The sequence below is a fragment of the Sorex fumeus genome, unplaced genomic scaffold, assembly GCF_029834395.1.
Source record: "Sorex fumeus unplaced genomic scaffold, SorFum_2.1 ptg000044l, whole genome shotgun sequence".
NCBI classification, from domain to species: Eukaryota; Metazoa; Chordata; class Mammalia; order Eulipotyphla; family Soricidae; genus Sorex; species Sorex fumeus.
The window spans coordinates 12715010-12736213 of NW_026606101.1; the positions used below are offsets into that span (position 1 = coordinate 12715010).

The window sequence follows — 21204 nt, forward strand, 5'->3', positions numbered from 1 at the left end:
TATATATATATATATATATATACAGCGAGTTTGGTCATTGCTAGCAGGAGGGAAAATGAAGTGAGCTACAATCTTTCATTGATGAGATTGCAGGACATTTGAATTGCCATAGTGGTATTGTTGAGGAAGTGACACTTTAAAGGCACTGTCCCAGAGTCTGGCAAAGATACGGACATAGGGAGTCCCAGCATCTCTTAAAGCAACCCTCAGGAAAAAGTCAGGGAGTAGGGCTGAGTACTATTCATCAGCATCTACCAGAATTAAAAATGTGTGTTCCTTGATTCAGGGAGCTAGGACAAGAGGGAGGCGCTTGCTTGCCTTGTGTGCCAATGCCTCCATTGCAGCCCTGGTTTGAATTCTATATGCCACACCTGGTCTCTGAGACCTGCCAGGATCACTGCTCAGTATGGAGCCAGGAGGAGCCTCTAAGCCCTCAGGTTTTGACTCAAAATCCACAAATACAAACATTTTAAGTTTTTATTGAACCTTAAAAGTCTAAGAATTTATGAAAGTTTAGAAATTCATCCTATGCATGTATTGAGAAATGTTATCATATAATGTTAAAGGATGTTTACTGATCACTGCTTATTTCAGGAAAATGAACCAGGAGTGCAAACTATCTATAAACCCATAACTAACTCCTGAAAGTCCCTTTTGAGAACCTCCCTAGGGAGTGTGTGGTAATGAGGGAGGACTTAGGAACTGGCAGTTAGCCAGCCCTGAGAGGTTTACTTACATCCAAGTCCTTCCTAAACTTGTCCAAGTTCCACATTTTCCAGCACGGCAGTCTTCTCTGGAAAAAGACAAGTATAGCATTAAAGGATATTTGTTGCTCATTGCTCATTTCAGAGGAATAAGTGAATGAAGCAGGATTTCAAACAACCCAAAAAATAACCAGCTTTGGAGCACCCCCTGGAAAAGTCTATAGCAATGCAAGGTTAGAGTTGAGGAGACTGGCACTTAGGAACCAGCCATGAAGGGTTAACTTACGTTCCAATGCACCACTAAGTCCTTCCTGAACAAAGTCTTGATGCTGAATTCCCACAAGTTGAGACTGGGAGGTTCCAGCCAGCAAGCCACACAAGAGAACCAATTTCCACATCTTGTCCTAGGAAAAGGGATCTAGAATAAGCACCTGTCACTCTTCCCCTGAACATTCCTTCCAGAGGGTTGTGATGATCGTCTAGTTTACAAATGCCCAGCCCAGGGTTGAGAGCTGGAAGTCAACATGCCCAAAGACACAGAGCCTGAGACAGAACTTGTGATATGGAGACTGCACCTGATTCCATGTCTGTCCAGGAAGGTCCTGGGGCCTACTGGCTTTTGTGCCTGCAGCTTTCCTCTTCTTCATGTTCCCACCGGGGCCCTTCCCAAGGACTCTCCCTCTTCAGTGGTGCACTAGGTGCTCTAAAAGCCGACTCCGGAACCCCACCCCCCCATCTTGCTTCCTTTGTTCTCCTAGAGATCCTTAATAATCAATTAATCAATTTGTGATGCTTTGGGGGGTGTCTGCCTTCCTCTCCAGGCTGGGACCTCCGCAGAGGGACCCCATGATATCCCTCAGACTTCCTATCTCTTCCTTCTCTCCTTCTCCATCCCACCCAGCTCCTTGTCATGGCCTCCTGGACCAGGGCCATGCTGGGGGCTGCTTCTGAGCATGGACCACTGCAAGACAAGGCCATGGTCTCCCACTGCACCAGCTTTCAGGAACTGAAATTCGAAGTCTGAGGGTGTTCCTGGAGACAGCACAAAGGCCAAATGGTCAGTCCAGGACACTGTCCTCTCCTCTATCCAACTACCCTGCTTTCTCAGGAGTCGCATTTCACTGACTCTTCCAGCCACAACCGGTGTGAGGGTAAGACTTCACCACATATCTTCTGCTAAAACATTTGGGGGCCTCTAAATCCAATGTACTCTTAGTTCAATCTATCAATCAGGGGAAACTGTTGGATTATAGTTCTAAGCATTTTAAGAAGTAATGTTGGTTTTTCTTTGCTCTTCCCACAGGGAACTTAAGTTTATTGACTAATACCCATGACAGTGCTCCAGAGGCACACCCAATCCATCAGGAACTCCTAATCCTCTGTGTGTATCTTTAACTTTTCCTTTGTGAGCTTCCCCTATCTGTTCATCACATATATCCCCAAATCAGACTCTGTAGCCTGTAGGACAAATCTTCGGAGGGCTCTGGAATTGTGTATGTAATTATAAATTGCTTTTCTCTTTTCTTTATGTCCTTCTTCAAAGTTTACTTTTGAGCAATGTCCTTTTTGTATACACATAAAAAGACAGGTAAAGCTATGCTTTTGTAACTTGCGATTTCACTGACTCCAAGTAATATTTACTCCTGGCAGTTCCTCATATTTACTTGACTTAAGCCTCAGGTGCTCTTCGTTCCTAACACCCATAATGGGATCCTGGTGAGGGATTTGCATTTGGATGGACCCAGGGCAAGCTGTGGCTACCCTGCATTGTAAAGGGACAGTTTAAGCATCATAAGAAGTATAAGTTAGAGTATGGTCATGGTTGCACTCATTTGTCAAATATAAAGTAACAAAAAGGGAGACTAACACCCAAGAATAGTAGAGATAAGAACCAGGAGTTTCGCTCCACGGCTCAGAAACCGCACTCACATGCTGGGGGGAAAGGGCAGCTCAGATAGAGAAGGGCCCCCTAAGTAAAGAGTGTTTGGAGGGCCCGCTCAGGATAGGAGATGCATGGTGAAAGTAGATTATTGACCGAACATGATGACCATTCAATACTTGCTTTGTAGACCACAACAACCTAAAGGAGAGAGTAAAAGGGAATTCACCTGCCAAGAGGCAGTCAAGGGAGGGGAATGAGGGAGATAGAAGGGATACTAAGAACATTGGTGTTGAAGAATAGGCATTGGTGGAGGGATGAGTACTCGCTCATTGAATGACTGAAACGTAAGCATGACAGTTTGTAAGTCCATATACTGTACATCACGGTGATTCATTAAAAAATAAAACAATAAAATAAATAAATAAATAAATAAATTTGAGCAAATTATTTAAAAAAGAAAAGTATGGTCATGGAACTAACTCTGTCACTACACCAAAAGATGTAACTGAAATAGGACGCTTCTGGGTTAGGAAAGACTGACCTGATCTGAGGACTGTAGACCACTGCAGTTGCCCATTTGCTCTCTAGCTGTCTGAGGGATGTCCCTGTTCTCTCAGAGGGTGGTGGTCTCAGGATCTGGAAATCTGTGATCACAGATAACAGGAAACAGCAGCCATTCTGCCCTCCAGCACCTGTCTGGGCTGATTTCAGAGCAACCACTCCTGGCACCTTCTGGCAGCCATCAGCTTGGCCACTCGCTGCCCTCACTCTGCTCTGGCATTGTTCCTGCTCTGTCTCCCTCTCTAGTTGCTCTCTATCCCTCTCTATCTTTGTCTCTATCTCTCTGTGTCTCTATATCTCTGTCACTCTTTGTCACTGTCTGTCCCTCTCTCTTTCTCTGTCTCTGTCTCTGTCTCTCTTGCTTTCTCCCTCTCTCTCCCGTTTTGAGCATTGTGGTTTGCAATATTGATACTGAAAGATTATAAAGAATATCCCTTCACCTAGTTTTAACACTGATTGTCCAGAGCGATCATTCCCAGTATTACTGTCATATTGGTCTCCTCTCAAACTACCCTCAGCCCCACACACAGTTGTGGTTAGATCCAACTGTTGACCAGTCATCGTCACCCCTGTTTTCCCTGGCCATGGATATGTCTTGTACTATATATAATGTTCATTGATTTAAAGAAGACCTTTGATTCTGTTGAGACTGAAGTGGTCATCGAAGCCCTAGCCAAACTGGGCATTCAAACTCAATACATCAGGATCCTCCGTGAGCTGTATTATGGATTCACTGCCAGGATCTCACCATTCTACTAGGAAGTGATCATACATGTCAAGAGAGGGGTTCAGCAGGGTTACACCATTTCACTGAAACTCTTCAGTGCCACCCTTGAGAACATCATGCAACCACTGGAATAGGAAGGAATGGGAGTGAAGATAGATGGTTGGCAAATACACTACCTCTGTGTCACTGATGACATTGTTCCAATAACACCAAACATTAGCCAAGCGGCGCAAAAGCTGGCTGACTTCGTCCATGAGTGTAGAAAGGTCGGTCTACAGCTGAATCTCACGAAGACAATGTTTATGAGAAACGGTCTCATTCCTGACGTTCCATTTGCTCTCAACAAAATGAACATCTCTGAACGCAGCTGTTATCTGTACCTAGGTCAAGAAGCCAACATGACGAGTGACCTGGCACCTGAGTTGCGCAGGAGGAAGTGAGAGGCTTGGAATGCCTCCAAGAGCATCGAAGAGATAGCTAAGAGGATGAAGAACATCCAGCTCCAGCCACATCTCTTCAATTGCACTGTTCTTCCTGCATTAACATATGCCTCAGAGACCTGGGCCATACAAAAAAACAGGATGAGAACGCTCTTTGGGTCTCCCCTTGGAATATTACGCTTCACTCAAGTGAGAGAAAGAATCTGGAGTTCCAACCTCCATCAACAATCAAGAATCAGGGACGCTGTATCATTTGCCAAGTCTCCAAAAATCAGATGGGCCGAACACATAATGAGATTTGGAGATGACCGCTGGACTAGAGCCATTACCGACTGAATTCCATGGGACGTCAAAAGATCGTGTGGTCGCCCACCTATGAGATGTCAGACTTCTTTGTCAAGACCCTGAATGATCTGTTTGAGGATCTTCGTGTTTCTAGAACGAGTAGACGCCATTGGGCTAAATTAGCACATGATAGGGACAAATGGAGACATTACTGGCACCCATTCGAGCAAACCTATGAGTAACAGGATGTCAAGTGATCAAGTGATACATATATATATTTATATAGCAAACATGAATGTAGTTATTCTGTATCTGTTCCTCTCGTTCTCTGACTCATTTTACTCAGCATGATACTCTCCCTGTCTATCCATATATAATAATGTCTTTTTATGTATAATAATCTTTTAAAATAAAAAAATGTAAACCATTTCAGACAAAGTTGTAGAGAGAGCAGCACCCCCGGGATGTCTGTTCATGTTGATGTTGGTTGGTCCCACATGTGGCTGTGAGGCAGGGTGTTGGTCCCCAACAAGACTGTTCCGACGAGCCTACAGAGGCTGACCTGCAAGCAGGCAGAAACACAGGCCCCATGAAAATGGGCGAGTCATGACTTGTGTGTCCGAACTGGTCTGGGCAGAGTTAACATCTCTTCCTTTGGCTGCCTTTTAGCTTTTAGTGTTACATAGAGCAATCTTTCCTCTATCACAGATCCCTAACCCAGCTCAGCTTTGGGATGCAGACATTCTCTCACATCCCCTTATCACTCCAGGTACAAGGGGCTGTAGCTCATGGTGCCAGGCTGCTTGGCCTTGCATTCCTCCTTGGAAGCTGTGATCCTTGGTGACAGAACAATGTAGCCTTGAAGTCTTGATGTTCCCCTCTCCCCCGTAACCTCTTTTGCCCCGTTAATGCTTTCTTTGTACTGAGTGCATTAGATGTGTGCATGTAGGATAGTAAATAAAAGGGGCTGAGGGACGCTTCTCCATGTTGCCCTGTCAGAGCAAGCTAGCAGCCCCCCAGCCAGTTTTAGAATTCTTCTTGAGGTTCTATCTCTGCGCTCCCGAGGAAAAGAATATTCATACAATAGCAGGGAGGAGAGAGACAGTCACTTTCTCCTTATTCACCTCTGCCACCCCCATGAGTTTCAGAGTTCTTGTCTTGCCTCACAGAAAAGAATTTCAGGAGTTATTGAGCAGGGAAGTAGAACAGATTTTATTTGGAGGTTTTTGAAGGTAAGGGATGAGGGAGGGAAAGTGTGTGTGTGTGTGTGTGTGTGTGTGTGTGTGTGTGTGCAGGTGTGTGAGAGAGAGAGAGAAAGAGAGAGAAAGAGAGAGAGAAATAAGTTAAGGGACAGCTTGAGCTTCTCCAAGGGTGGAGAAAACCCCTACATACATCCCAGAATTAGGAGAGTACACATCTCAAGAGGGTAGATGCAGGTGACGCATGTGCTCGGGTGCCACATGTGCTTGGCCATGTGGGCACAAGCAGCACATGGGCTCTAGCAGCATATGCAGGCCCTGCCTTTGTCGAAAGTGTATTTTATAGGGGTCTTCCAAGCCGCCCCCACATGGGGCTTTCTAACTAGATAAAAGTCCAGTGTTAGGGTTGTTGCTCCGTAGGTAGAGTAAGAAGTGATCATCTTTGAAAGTCCCTTTCTTTTTTGTATTTTTCATAGTTTTATTTATTTTTCTTCTTATGTTTATTTATTGAATCACAGTGGGAAAAGTTACTAAGCTTTCAGGTTTAAGTCTCGGTCATACAATGATCAAACACCTCTCCCTTTACCAGTACTCATTTTTCACCCCCAAGAACCCCAATATACCCCCCTCCCACCCTCCCAATGCCTGTGAGGCAGATGATTTCCACTTAACTCTTCCCTACATTGATTACATTCATTATTTTTACAAAAGATGGACCATTATTGTTTAGAATTTCCCCCCTCCCCCAACAATCAGAATTGCTGAAAAGGCACTGTGAAATACTTTGTTTTCTGTAGCTGGTTATGAGAATCATATAATGATTTTGAATTTCTGCAAAGAGCCAGATAATTACGAGATTGGTTTCCGTACATCTGGTGTTATGGCTGTACTGGAGAGCCACTCGTGGGGGGCAACTCATGACCTCGGTAGGGTGTGAAGGACGAGCCGGTACCGCCCCCCTTCCCATGAGACTGCAGTTGCCCCGTCACCACTGGCTTTCCTATAAGCTCTGAGGCAACAGCCATCTTGATGCGGGGGGGGGGGGGGCGGGAGTTGGGGGGGAGGTGGGGAAAAGGCGGAAGGGAGCAACACCCTTTCCCTCCTGGGGAGGCATGGCGCCGGAGTTTAATGCATGGTCCATTTGCTTTTCTGCCGCAAGCTGCCGGGCTCTGGATTAAGTCCTTTTGCCTCTGGAGCCATGGCGATGCCGGAGAGCCGCTTGTGGGAGGCAACTAGTGACCTCAGTAGGGAGTGAAGGATGAGACAGTACCATCCCCCTTCCCATAAGACTGCAGTTGCCCCATCACCGCTGGCTCATACCTGGCTTTCCAATAAGCTCTGAGGCGGCAGCCACCTTGTATGAGGTCCAGATGCATTGCTGCCAAAAGCCGCTGGGTTTTGAGATTTGTTTCTGAGTCTCTGGGTTCATGGCCATTAAGCAGATTGATCCGGAGCCAGAGAGGCCATTTGTAGGCGGCAACTCAGGGTCTCGCTGGGATAAAGAGGAAAGGGCTGGTTCCACCCCCATCTGGTGAGGCCCCGCGTGTCTCGTCAATGCAGGTCCAAACCTGACCATCCAGTGACCTCTGGAGGATGGCAGTCACTAGGCCACCAAGGGGAACAGGCCAAGGCACGAAACCTATTCCCATCTGAAGTGGCCCAGCCCCAGTAACCTACTGCAGTAACAGGACTCATTTCTGCCAGAAGCCTTTGAGTTCCGAGTTTCGTTTCTGAGTCTCTAGGATCATGGCCGTTAAGCAGTTCGATCAGGAACCAAAGAAGCCATGCCTCCAATTATATAGCTGAACCAGAGGTGATTTGTGGGTGTGTCTCCCACATACCTAAATTATGTCTGTTTACTTTCTTGGTAAACTTTGCCCCAAGTTTTTGGGGTCTGGCCAAAGGCACAGCAGCAATTTTGGGATATCTGAAAGTCTGACAGTGCCATCAGGCTGCTGATGCACTCACCTCACAGGTACAGATTGACCTGTTGGTGGCACCATACCCCCGAAAGTCCTATTCTTGACCTTTGTTCCTGCTGGGTATTCTCTTGGAGGGTGGGTCTAGTCTTCTCTAGTCTGGGCTATCTAAGGATTAATCAGATTAAAAGAAGGAATAGAGGGTTCTCTAGTAATTTACTTCAGGCCCTTTCTATAGAGATGGGTCCAGACTCCTCGGTCAGCTGCTGGAGAAGATCCTATCAGGTCTTGCTTTTTGTATCCACGAGGTGGGTCAGACTTAGAACCAGCGGCTTTTACTACCCAGAAATTTCATTGCCATGATGGGAATGGGGGGAGCCCTTTCCGAACCTCCCTGCCTACATCACTGGCAGGCCTTGAATGAGGGCTCCATGGGAGTCCCCTAGATGTGGGCCGTAAGTGTGGGAGGGTTGTCTGATTCAGACTGAATCCAGGTGGAGAGTGTGGGGGCAAAAGGATCTGGAATCCATGGCGCAGGGCAGCACCCCCAGGGCATGGGCAACCTGCACATGGGTACACAGGCACACAGGGTTAGCTGGGGGTTGGGGCTGATTCCTGGGCATGGAGACTACAGATGTTTCAGGTGCTGCTGGAACAGCTTCCACACACACCTGTGGGGTGTCAGGGCAGCCCCGTGTGGACACCAGGCTCAAACGCGCGTGCAACTGTGCTCACTCTGCCCTTCACTCGCAAACCCCCATCCGCAAGGCCCCTCAGTGAGGACTCAGATAGTCCCCAGGGTCGACTGTCCTGTCCCTCCTGATGACCTGGCCATTCTGTATCTACCAGACCCTGCTAAAGGGGTGCCTGTCCCCGCACACACTGCCTTTGGACATAGGTTGGTGCTTGGATTCTCTGTGGCAAAATCAAGTCACTAGGTAATTTTTAATTTTTCTTTTATGGGGGTGGTTTTCTATACCTTGCTCTGTGCTTGGTTTTCTATCTATACCTTGCTCCTAAAGGGTTCCTGGGACCATTTGTGATTTCACACACTTGAATAGGGTCGGCCAGTACAAGGCAAGACTCTATCCCACGGCATTATCTCTGGGCCCCTTGTCTTCATTTCAAAGACAAAAAGATGGGGCTGCATACTCCCAACTTTCATTCAACCATGATCCAGCTCACGGACACAGCCAAATGTCCCACCCCTATCGCACACCCCAGACGAAGAAAGAAGGTGACATGGAAGTGCAGGAATGGCGTTTTATTGGGGAAAGGGGAGTAGAGCAGGGAGACGCAGTCCCAACTGTAAGGGTTTTCCGGCGGGCTCAGACTTTGATTCCCTCTGGGAGTGGCAGCACCTTAACAGAGAGAGATGCCAACCAGGGATCCTGGTCAAGACTCTGGAACCAGTCTGCAAGGAGAATCAGTAGTTAGAGCATGGCTGACTCTGGCTTCATCCCGGCACCAATGGAAGAACCTCATGACCTTACCACAACCTCAGACCCCACCGCAGGAAGCTCACCAGTCGGGGGCAGCACCTCGCTCATCCCCAACCTCTGTCTTCAGACTCCAACCTGGACTCCAAGATGAATTTGATCTGCTCAGAGGAAATCAACAACAGCAAACCTCATTCTCCACCATCAGTGACTGCCACTCTTCATGCTCTTCTTGACAGGGATACCTCAAATACGCTGCCACCATTGTATCCTTGATTGTCTGTAAAGTGGACACATGAGGGTGCCCTTCCAAAGGGGTGTTTGAGAGGCTCCAATGAGATGATTGTCCAAGAACTGAACCAGGGGCTTTTTCCACCCGGATGTGGGACCTTCACTGACCCCACTGCTTTAATCCCAGCAACTTGGCACCCCCAACCCTTCCTAGAGACCCACGAACCCATGAGCACCCTAGTGTGTGGAGAAGCCCAGCTCCTCCTCAGAAGGAAATGAAGGGTGAGTTTGGAGCATCACTTCTTCCAGAGATGCCCTTCTGCTGCTTCTAATACATTTCTCAGCAAGGAGCAGCCCTTTCATGCAGGAGAAAAATAGGGGCAAACGGTTATGTCACAGGCCACGTAGGTGCTTGGCCGAAAATTTAGGATTAGCATCTCCATCCAGTCCATCTTCTATCATGGGTCACTCTGTCCGGTCACTTCAGCAATAAGAGACAATAGAAGAGAGGTCTCCAGGCCCCCAGAACCCACTCAGTCCCTTAGAATCTCAGGACAGAAGGTCCTTCTTCCTCTCCAGGGACACTGGGCCTGGGAAGGGCACAGGAAGCAGCTTCCCCAGGCTGAGGTTCCACTTACCTAGGATGTTCTTGATGATGACACCAACTTGGGAGTCGATCAGCAGGTTAACCACAGGGCATACCTGGTGTGGGGGAGAGGAAGGCAAGTGAGTGTCCGCTGGGCACATATGTAGACGCTCTTTCCAAGGTCTCTCAGGGCTTTTGATCATTAGGACTCACTCCACTAAATCCAGCACAGCAGAAACAAGGAAGCTTGGAGTATGCAATTTTCACTTCTCTGCCAAGTTTATTTCTATCCTTCATAAAAAAGTAAAGCATCCTCCAAAAAAATTGAGGGCCCTAGAGTACTTATAAGTAATCGAAGTTGTGTTAACAAAGGAGAATACTAACTATAAAGGCTAAAAAATGAAATGCATGAGTGTGGCAGATGCTACAACTAGGCTTCCAGAAAGTTAACTAAGGGTCAGGCCCGCTCCAGACTGAGCCAAAATGAATGTGGGTTTGCGGAAGGAAAGTGGCCAGAGAAGTGGCCACCCTACTCAGGCCACGTCTGTGTTTGGGGCTCAGGAGGGGGGACTCACGACTTTCTCTATCAAAAAGCCCACGATCTTCTGTTTGAGGGAGAGCACAGAGTCCACCAGGCGGTTGAGTCCAGGGGCCTTGCTGGAAGAGAGAGGGAATGGGGTGAGCTACCAGAAGCTACAACTCTTCTGAGTATATCAGTGCTGGGACACAGAGACCCCTTGTGAAGACACAGCCTCTTCCAGGGTTCGTCTTAGAGCCCTGCATCTGAAGGGAGTGGGATGGCACAACCCGTCCCGACAAGACTCCCATCATAACCCATCCTTCTGGGTAATACTCATTTCTAGCACTTCCACAGGTGACAGACCACAGCTCAGCCTGGACCCAGAGATGAACCAAGCACAAACACCTACAAATTGATACCCAAACACTAGCACACCTTGCTGAGATGCACTCCTCCCCATCTTCAGGGTTCTGCTTATTGTCACCACCACCCACAGGTCCCATAAGAGAGGACTTTGATGCCCCAGTTCCCTCAGTGTACTGCTCTGCACAAGATTCCTCACAGTCTGACCTCTCCCTGGAGCCCCCTTTAGTAGAAGAACTCAGTGCACCTCCAGAGCCTTTCTCTGGACCATAAGCTCGAGGAGTGCAGGGGATAAGTCTGTTGCTACCAATAGTTTCTCCAGAGACTAATTCATTTTCTCCACATGGTACGAATTTCCAGATATAGAAATGAGGCTGGCATTCGGGTACTAAGCTCCTCTGATGCCCAGCTATCTGATGAATGGGCCTTACCCATCAAGCAGGACGAGCTTGAAGCTGGCTGGGTCACTCCTGCATTTTCCTTTCACCAATGTGGGGTTTTCAGATTCGAGATCTTCCACTCTGACAGAAGTCAGGAGGTCCAGGGACACTTCCAGGTTGACCAACCTTCCAACTAAAGGCCTGAACAAAGATTTCTGGTGAGCAGAAGGCTAGAAGGTCTCCAAGGTCCCACTTGCTTCTGCCCCAGGCTGCCTGTTTTCCCAGAGGTCCAAGAGCCACACCAGCAGTGTCCAGTTGTTGTGAGAGGAGCAGACTGACATTGTGGGCTGCCTCTCCTGGCCAGGAGGGTCAGGTTCATGTCAACTTCTAGAACTTTAGCCCAATAATTAAAATACTGTGAATTAATGATGCAGTAAAAAAGGATGCTTGGAGTACTTAAAAAGAGTTTTAGGCAAAACACTAGAGATTATAGTAAGACCATGAGGAAAATGTATTATTATCATTATTATTAATCCCTATCTTTAAATGATCAACCATGTGGTACAGCATTGAGTAATGATCTCTATGATTCTTAGCTAAAGAATAGAGATGACATATTATGCTCATCCATTGATTAAGATAGTATGACTCCTGCTCATTTTCTTTACTCTCTTAAAGGACTTTCAAGTTACATTTTTTATATATGCTACTTATGTGTGTTCTACCAGCCTGTACACAAGTGACTGCATGGATCTAGAACTCCTCTATTCCTTAGAGGGAGTCTCAGGAGACAAAAAAACTTATGGAGGCAACTGCCTGAGTATAACTTGCTCATGTTCTCTCAATTCTTCTTACTTTATTTACAGCACAGGATTTCTCGTAGAGAGAATTGGCTATGGCCTGAGATGCTGAGAACAAGTTAATGATAAGAATTTGTGGCTGGAAAAGTAACCGGTGATTCATGAGGCTGAGGACCAGAGTTTGTAAGCAGTGTGTGAGGATTCGCTTGGAGCCCGTCAGCAGGACACATTCCCTTTCTCAGACCCCAGAATGGAAACGTAAACTCACAGGGCCACGTTGACGTTAGCTTTGATGGGGAACCTCAGGTCCATGCTGTTGTCCTTAGGGTTCACTTCCAGCTTCACATCCAGGATTTGAACTCCAGTGAGTTCCGCTCTATACAAATCCCACAGTGGATGGGTGAGGAGAGAGATCAACAGAATGAACTCAGTCTTTGAATGCAGGAGACCCCGTTTTACTATTCAGCACTGCAAGGTCCACCAATCACTGTCAGAAGTGGTCCCTGAAGACCAAGAGGGAAACCTTGGGGACCATTGGCTGGCGCCCCGAAACCAAACCAAAACTGACTGTATATTAGAGCGAGCTCTGTGCCCTGAGCTTGGCTTCCTCTCTCATGGGTTTGGGAGAGAATAAATCTTTCCCCTCAGCTGTATGTGGAGAAGAAACATCTGAGTCCTTGGGAAAGGAACTCAAGCACCAGCAAACTGGTGTTGATGGCAGTGAAGAGAAACTTCAGACAATGGTAAAATGACACAGCATGAGTCCTCAACCCATGGACCCAGTGGTGCTACACCGACCACTGATATTCTCAGGTCTCTGCGGAATCTGTCTTACAATCTGATTTCTGCAGGGAGAGACTACCTTAATCCACTGCACAGTTTGAGTTGCCTCACTGCCCCACATATGGAGTCCCATACCAACTCACCCCAGAGCTCCAATATCAGAGATGACATTGCCCAGAAAGGTCTTGGTTCCCTGGACAGTATTTGTGATCCCTTTCCAAACACTGGATTTCTGAATTTTGTTCAACTCAGCCCGAAGTGTCTGAGTAAGAGCTGGGGAAAACAATCTGCATTTAGTATTACAGACATACCACATGGGAACCAGCAAACTCATGCCTGCTCTAGATGAGACTGTGGCTCATGTCTGTGGCTTAATCTTCTGAGCAACTACTTGAGGTAAGGGTTGTTCTTTCCTCTACTTTCAGATGAGGAAGAAAAGCATGCAAGGTTAAGAGTGGAACTAGAGTCACATGCTTGCAGCCCTTACATGTTCTATGCTGCCTTCAAAGAGACATATACTCCTTACTCATCTCTACAACTGGAGCATCTGAGAGGCTGATTGTACAGCACCCTCGAAAGAGAGACGCCGGGTAAGGCGTTTGCCTTGCACGAGGCCAACCCGGGTTCGATTCCCAGCATCCCATATGGTCCCCCGAGCACCACCAGGAGTGATTCCTGAGTGCAAAACCAGGAGTAACCCCTGACCATCGAGCATCGCCAGGTGTGACCCAAAAAGAAAATAAATAAATAAATAAATAAATAAAATCTCAAGCACATATTCTGCCTAATCCCATAAGTTATTTGTGCTGGCATGGCTAAGTATACGTGATGCCCGAGTACATGTTTCACTAATAAAAATTTAAAAAAAGAATCAGCATATACTATCGCCACATAATGTAACAGATATATAAGACAGCCTAAAGCATAATCATTTATAATTATAGATAAATTTAGTAAGAAATAGTTGTTCTTAAAGAAAAAAATAAAGCATTTGCAAACTAAAAAATTTACATATACAGCAAGTTCTGTCAGTGCTAGGAGACAAAATGAAGTGAGCTACAATCTTTCATTGATGAGATTGCAGAACATTTAAATTGCCATAGTGGTATTGTTGAGGAAGTGATACTTTAAAGGCACCGTCCCAGAGTCTGGCAAAAATATGGACATAAGGAGTCCCAGCATCTCTTAAAGCAACCCTCAGGAAAAAGTCAGGGAGTAGGGCTGAGTACTATTCATCAGCATCTACCAGAATTAAAAATGTGTGTTCCTTGATTCAGGGAGCTAGGACAAGAGGGAGGCGCTTGCTTGCCTTGTGTGCCAATGCCTCCATTGCAGCCCTGGTTTGAATTCTATATGCCACACCTGGTCTCTGAGACCTGCCAGGATCACTGCTCAGTATGGAGCCAGGAGGAGCCTCTAAGCCCACAGGCTTTGACCCAAAATCCACAAATACAAACATTTTTAAAGTTTTTATTGAACCTTAAAAGTCTAAGAATTTATGAAAGTTTAGAAATTCATCCTATGCATGTATTGAGAAATGTTATCATATAATGTTAAGGGATATTTACTGATCACTGCTTATTTCAGGAAAATGAACCAGGAGTGCAAACTCTCTATAAACCCATAACAAACTACTGAAAGTGGTTTTTGGAAACCTCCTGGGGAGTGTGTGGTAATGAGGCAGAGGATTTTGGAACTGGCAGTTAGTCAACCCTGAGGAGTTTACTTACATCCAAGTCCTTCCTGAACTTGTCCAAGTTCCACATTTTCCAGCACACCAGTCTTCTCTGGAAAAAGACAAGTATAGCATTAAAGGATATTTGTTACTCATTGCTTATTTCAGGGAAATAAGTGAATGAAGCAGGAATTCAAACAACCCAAAAAATAACCAGCTTTGGAGCACCCCCTGGAAAAGTCTATAGCAATGCAAGGTTAGAGTTGAGGAGACTGGCACTTAGGAACCAGCCATGAAGGGTTAACTTACGTTCCAATGCACCACTAAGTCCTTCCTGAACAAAGTCCTGATGCTGAATTCCCACAAGTTGAGACTGGGAGGTCCCGGCCAGCAAGCCGCACAAGAGAACCAATTTCCACATCTTGTCCTAGGAAAAGGGATCTAGAATAAACACCTGTCACTCTTCCCCTGAACATTCCTTCCAGAGGGTTGTGATGATCGTCTAGTTTACAAATGCCCAGCCCAGGGTTGAGAGCTGGAAGCCAACCTGCCCAAAGACACAGAGCCTGAGACAGAACTTGTGATATGGAGACTGCACCTGATTCCATGTCTGTCCAAGAGGTCCTGGGGCCTACTGGCTTTTGTGCCTGCAGCTTTCCTCTTCTTCATGTTCCCACCGGGGCCCTTCCCAAGAACTCTCCCTCTTCAGTGGTGCACTAGGTACTCTAAACGCCGACTCCAGACCCCTACCCAGAGTCCAGGTTGTGAGGAACCCGACCCCCTCTGGCTTTCTTTGTTCTCCTCGAAAACTTTAATAATCAATTTGTGATGCCTTTTGGGGTGTCTGCCTTCCTCTCCAGGCTGGGACCTCCCTCCATAGAGGCACCCCATGATATCCCTCTGCTGAAACACAGCACCCAAGTAAATAGCCTGTTCCTAGCAACGTGCATCAGAGAAGTATACACTGTACAGCGATATGATCATGAAGTGTGCACCATGCCCTTCACTCTCATACCCGTTGACACTTACAGCTGATTGATCATCTGATTTGCTATCTTCAAAATTTCAGTGAACCCAATAGCACCATCTCTCTGAGTCTTGCCCACAAAGTATGCTGCAGACCAGCATATGAGGAGACATCAGGGATCAACTTACCACTCACAGGTCAGGAGGAGGATGCTAAGGAAGCCTTGCTCCACTGCACAGCACAGTCTCTGTGAGTCAGCCTGGTGGAGGAGGCCCTTTTATCACAGAAAGACCATGGGAGGGTCCCCAGGGACTTAATCCCTGGTTCTTGGATGACACAAGGACACTCCTAAGAAAATAATCCCAGGATGAGCAAAGATGTTTTCAAACCTAAGGCCACCCGGATATTTGGGTTGGAATTGATGGACATGGAGAAGACTCTGCCAAAACTAAAGCCTGGTATCCTTGGAGTGTCCAGGACAATGACCTTTGGATGGGCTCTGGAGCAAACAATCAGAGACTCTTTCCAGTGGGAAGATCCATAGCGATCATTCTGTCATCACTTGGAAGTGGGATGTAAAGATGGCAAACAATCTGTGCGAAGCCAGCAGCTGGACAATAAGAGCAAGAACATGACCTCCAGTGGCATGACTGTGTATTGGCCACCAGCAAAGTCACTGACTCTCCACTGAGGACTTGGGGATCCCCTCAGAATCTCTTTCATGCAACCAGCCTCAGTACAGATGTTTCAATGGTGGGGAGCTCACTACACTCCAAAGGTTTTCTGTCCCATCTGATTGAATAAAAGTCCTCCTGAATGTAAACCGAACCAACCTCATTGCCCCCATCCATTTTAGTGACAAAGACACTCGAGGTGAACAGCCCTGGAGGCTGCAGCAATAGCACAACAGGTAGGACGTTTACTTTGCACGTGGTCAGGTTCGATTCTCAGCATCCAATATGGTCCCCTGAGCACTGACAGGGATAATTCCTGAATGCAGAGCCAGGAGTCATCCCTGTGCATCTCCGGGTGTAACCCAAAAAATTTTAAAAAAAAGGTGAACAGGCCTGAGACTCACATGGATTGTGAGACAAAGAGACAAGGAGCTGCCTCCCTGGTCGCTCTCCACCACTGGCCCCCATGTGCAGGCAAGAGTGGACTTTATCCACTCAAATCTCTCCGTGGACCCAGGGAGTCGGTCCTTTGCTCACTCACATCTATCCCAACTCCCAGTCGCCATCTCCTCCCCAGCCTCATTCTTCTTCTTTCCCAGGATAATGTCACACAGGGATACCAACCTCTTCCCAGGCTTTGACCCTGCTTGGACTAGTCTATTCTCTCTCTCCTGCTGTCTCTGTCTGGCCATGTCACTTCCTCACACCCTCCCTGAATGCCCACTGAGGGGGTTCTCACACACTCTCTCCCTCGCTGGGCTCCATGCTGCTTCTCTCACAGAAAAACATCCCAATTTGACTGTCTTACTCATTCTCTGCAACTTGTTTCAGTCTTTGTTCTGAGTTTTCTCTTGTGGGCCCTCAAAACCCTGACATATCTTCAGAATGTTTGAATGCTCCTTCTCTGGCTTGTCATATAAAGTCAGTCATCAGTTGAGAAAGCTGTCAACAGAAATACCTGGAATTGAACTCTGTGACTAGTGTCAATCTATTGTTTGATTTGGAGGGCTGTGAGAATATTTTTAGCTTCTTTGGTCTGATGTTCAAAGACTATGATTTCTCTTTAAAATATAAGAGCAATACATTTCCTCCTCTGCTTTTCTTTCTCCCTGAGTCCATCTGTCCCACAGGATATGGTTCCCTCAGACTTCCTATCTCTTCCTTCTCTCCTCCAACCCACCCAGTTCCTTGTTCTGCTCCTCCTGGAGCAGGGCCATGCTGGGGGCTGCTTCTGAGCATGGACCACTGCAAGACAATGCCATGGTCTCCCACTGTACCAGCTTACGAGCAAGAGGAACTCAAAGTCTGAGGGTGTTCCTGGGGACAGCACAAAGGCCAGATGGTCAGTCCAGGACACTGTCTTCTCTATCCAAAGACCCTGCTTTTTCAAGAGTCACATTTCACTGACTCCTCCAGTCGCAACCTGTGTGAAATTAAGACTTCACCACCTATCTTCTGCTAAAACACTAGGGGGGTTCTAAATTCAATGTACTCTATGTTCAATATACCCATCGGGCGAAACTCTTGAATTATAGTTCTAAGAGTTTTAAGAAGTAATACTGGGGGTCTGGAGAGATAGCACAGTGGGTAGGGCGTTTGCTTTGCATGCAGCCGACTCGGGTTCGATTCCCAGCATCCCATATGGTCCCCCGAGCACCGCCAGGAGTGATTCCTGAGTGCAAAGCCAGGAGTAACCCCTGAGCATCGCCGGGTGTGACCCAAAAAAGCAAACAAAAAAAAAAAGAAGAAGTAATATTGGTTTGTCCTTGCTCTTTCCGCAGCGAACTGAAGTTTATTGAGTAATACCCATGACATATCTCCAGAGGCACACTCAATCCATCAGGAACTCCTAATTCTCTGTGTGTATCTTTAACTTCTCCTTTGTGAGCTTCTTCCCCTATCTGTTCATCACATATATCCCCAAATCAGACTCTGAAACCTGTAGGACAAATCTTCGGAGGGCTCTGGATTTGTGTATGTAATTATAAATTGCTTTTCTCTTTTCTTTATGTCCTTTACAAAGTTTACTTTCGAGCCAAGTCGTTTTTATATACATACAGAAAAACAGGTAAAGCTATGCTTTTGTAACTTGGGATTTCACTGACTCCAAATAATATTTACTCCTGGCAATCCATCATATTTACTTGACTTAAGCCTCAGGTGCCCTTCGTTCCTAACACCCATAATGGGATCCTGGTGAGGGATTTGAATTTGGATGGACCCAGGGAAAACTGTGGATACCTGCATCCAAGAGGGACAGTTTAAGCAACATAAGAAGTATAAATTAAGAGTATGGTCATGGTTGTACTCATTTGTCAAATATAAAGTAACAGAATGGGAGACTAACACCCAAGAAAAGTAGAGATAAGTACCAGGAGGTTTGCTCCACGGCTTGGAAGCTGACCTCACATGCTGGGGTAAAAGGCAACTCATATCGAGAAGGGACCCCTAAATAAAGAGTGCTTGGAGGGCCCGCTCAGGATAGGAGATGTGTGCCAAAAGTAGATTATAGACCGAACATGATGGCCATTCAGTACTTGCATTGCAGACCACAACAACCTAAAGGAGAAAGGGAGTAAAGGGGAATGCACCTTCCACAGAGGCAGGGAAGGGGGGGAATGGGTGGGATGGGAGGGATACTAGGAACATTGGTGGTGGAGAACAGGCACTGGTTGAAGGATGAGTACTCGATCGATGAATGACTGAAACGTAAGCATGACAGTTTCTAAGTCTGTAAACTGTACATCACGGTGATTCATTAAAAAATAAAAAAAAACTGGGGGTATGGTGCCGCCAGCAGGTCAATCTGTACCTGTGAGGCGAGTGCATCAGCAGCTTGATGGCACCTTCAGACTTCCAGAGACCCCAAAATTGCTGCTGTGTCTTTGGCCAGACCCCAAAAACTTGGGGCAAAGTTTACCAAGAAAGTAAACGGCTAGAGTTAGGTATGTGGGAAACACACCCACAAACCACCTGCGACACAACTGTATAATTGGAGTCATGGCCTCTCTGGTTCCTGATTGAACTGCTTAATGGCCATGATCCCAGAGACTCAGAAACAAATCTCAAAACCCAGAGGCTTTTGGCAGAAATGCATCTTGTCCCTGCTGTAGGTTATCAGTGCTAGGCCAACTCAGGTGGGAATAGGTTTCATGCCTTGGCCTGTTCCCTCCGGCAGCCTGGTGGCCACCATCCTCCAGAGGCCTCTGGAGAGACTCAGGTTTGGGCCCACAGTGATGAGGCACGCAGGTCCTCACAGGATGGGGTGGATCCGGTCCTGTCCTCCCCACCCCAACGAGACTCCAGGTCATCACCCACGAACGGCCTCTCTGGCTCCTGATCAAGCTGCTTAACGGCCATTATCCCAGAGACTCAGAAACAAATCTCAAAACCCAGTGGCTTTTGGCAGACATGAGTCCGGACCCCGCAGTAGGTTACTGTCGCCGGTCCACCCCAGGGGGGAAAGAGTGCTATCCCTCCGCCTGCTCCTCCTTGGTGGCTCGGTGGCCACCATTCTCCAGAGGCCATTGAACAGTCAGGCTTGGGCCCGCAATGACGAAACTTGTTGGGCCTCATGGAATGGGGGTGGAGCCGGTTCTGTCCTCCCCATCCCAACAAGACCCCAAGTCATCGCCCACGAACAGAATCTCTGGCTCCTGATCAAGCTGCTTAACATCCATAATCCCAGAGACTCAGAAACAAATCTCAAAACCCAGTGGCTTTTGGCAGAAATCCGTCCGGACCACGCAGTAGGTTACTATCACTGGGCCACACCAGGGGGGAAAGGGTGTTGTCCCTCCACCTGCTTCCCCCTGGGGGCTCGGTGGCCATCATCCTCCAGAGGCCTCTGGAGACAGTCAGGTTTGGGCCCCTTTGGACAGTCAGGTTTGGGCCTGCAGTGATGAGACATTTTGGGCCTCACGGGATGAGGGTGGAGCTGGTCCTGTCCTCCTCACCCCAACAAGATCCCAAGTCATCGCCCATGAATGACCTTTCTCGCTCCTGATCAAGCTGCTTAACGGCCATGATCCCAGAGACTCAGGAGCAAATCTCGGAACCCAGCAGATTTGGGCAGAAATCCCTCCAGATTTAAGTGTTAAAATTTCAGAATTTCAAATCGCGCAGCCACTACTGCAGCCACGTGACATCATATGTTATTCATAATTAGCAATAGAAAACAAATTGTCTACTGTTGTCTTTTCAGCAGACCTGAGTGTTGGGGTAAAATCTCAAATAATAATGTTGGATCTGGTGTCAAAATATTGAATGTGATCAAAGTAGAGAGAGACTAATTCGGAAATCGTCTGCCCCACAGGTACGGGGAGGGTGTGGGATGGAGGTATACTGGGGTTGTTGGGAGTGGAGAATGGGCACTGGTGAAGGTATGGGTGTTTTATTGTATGACTGAGACTTAGACCCGAAAGCTTTGTAACTGCTCTCACGGTGATTCAATAAATAAAATTATAAAAAAAAAATGGGGGAAAAAAAGTAAGGTGAAGTTCATGCACAATTCAGTCAGCTAATCAGTGGCTGAATAAATAGCAGTACTCCTACATAAAAATAAATTAAAAAAATAAAAAATCAATCAATCAAATAAATAAATTTGAGAAAATTATTTTTAAAAAAAGTATGGTCATGGAACTAACCCTGTCATGAACCAAAAAGATGTAACTGAAATAAGACCCTTCTGGGGTTAGGAAAGACTGACCTGATCTGAGGACTATAGACTGTGATGGTAGCCCATTTACTCTCTAACTGTCCGAGGGATATCCCTGTTCTCTCAGGGGGTGGTGGTCTCAGGGTCTGGGCATCTGTGATCTCAGATAACAGGAAACAGCAGCCATTCTGTCCTCCAGCATCTGTCTGGGCTGGTTTCAGAGCAACCACTGCTGGCACCTTCTGGCATCCATCGGCTTGGCCACTCGCTGCCCTCGCTCTGCTCTGGCATTGTTTCTGCTCTGTCTCCCTCTCTAGTTGCTCTCTACCTCTCTCTATCTTTGTCTCTGTCTCTGTTTGTCTGTATGTCTCTGTCATTCTTTGACTCTTTGTCACTGTCTGTCTGTCCCTCT

At 47.0% G+C, this 21204-nt stretch overlaps 1 protein-coding gene across 1 annotated transcript in view; it reads right to left on the reverse strand.

Moving 5' to 3' along the window:
• The window catches only part of BPIFA2 (BPI fold containing family A member 2), a 34139-nt gene extending 21791 nt beyond the window's left edge, over nucleotides 1-12348 (reverse strand). The window contains exons 1-4 of the mRNA XM_056121548.1: nucleotides 12305-12348; nucleotides 11288-11437; nucleotides 10549-10630; nucleotides 10026-10089 (exon numbers count right to left, since the gene is read on the reverse strand). Of these exons, the coding sequence (XP_055977523.1) occupies nucleotides 10026-10089; nucleotides 10549-10630; nucleotides 11288-11437; nucleotides 12305-12348 (340 nt within the window). The remainder of the gene's footprint in view (nucleotides 1-10025; nucleotides 10090-10548; nucleotides 10631-11287; nucleotides 11438-12304) is intronic.
• Between the last annotated feature and the right edge of the window lie 8856 nt (nucleotides 12349-21204).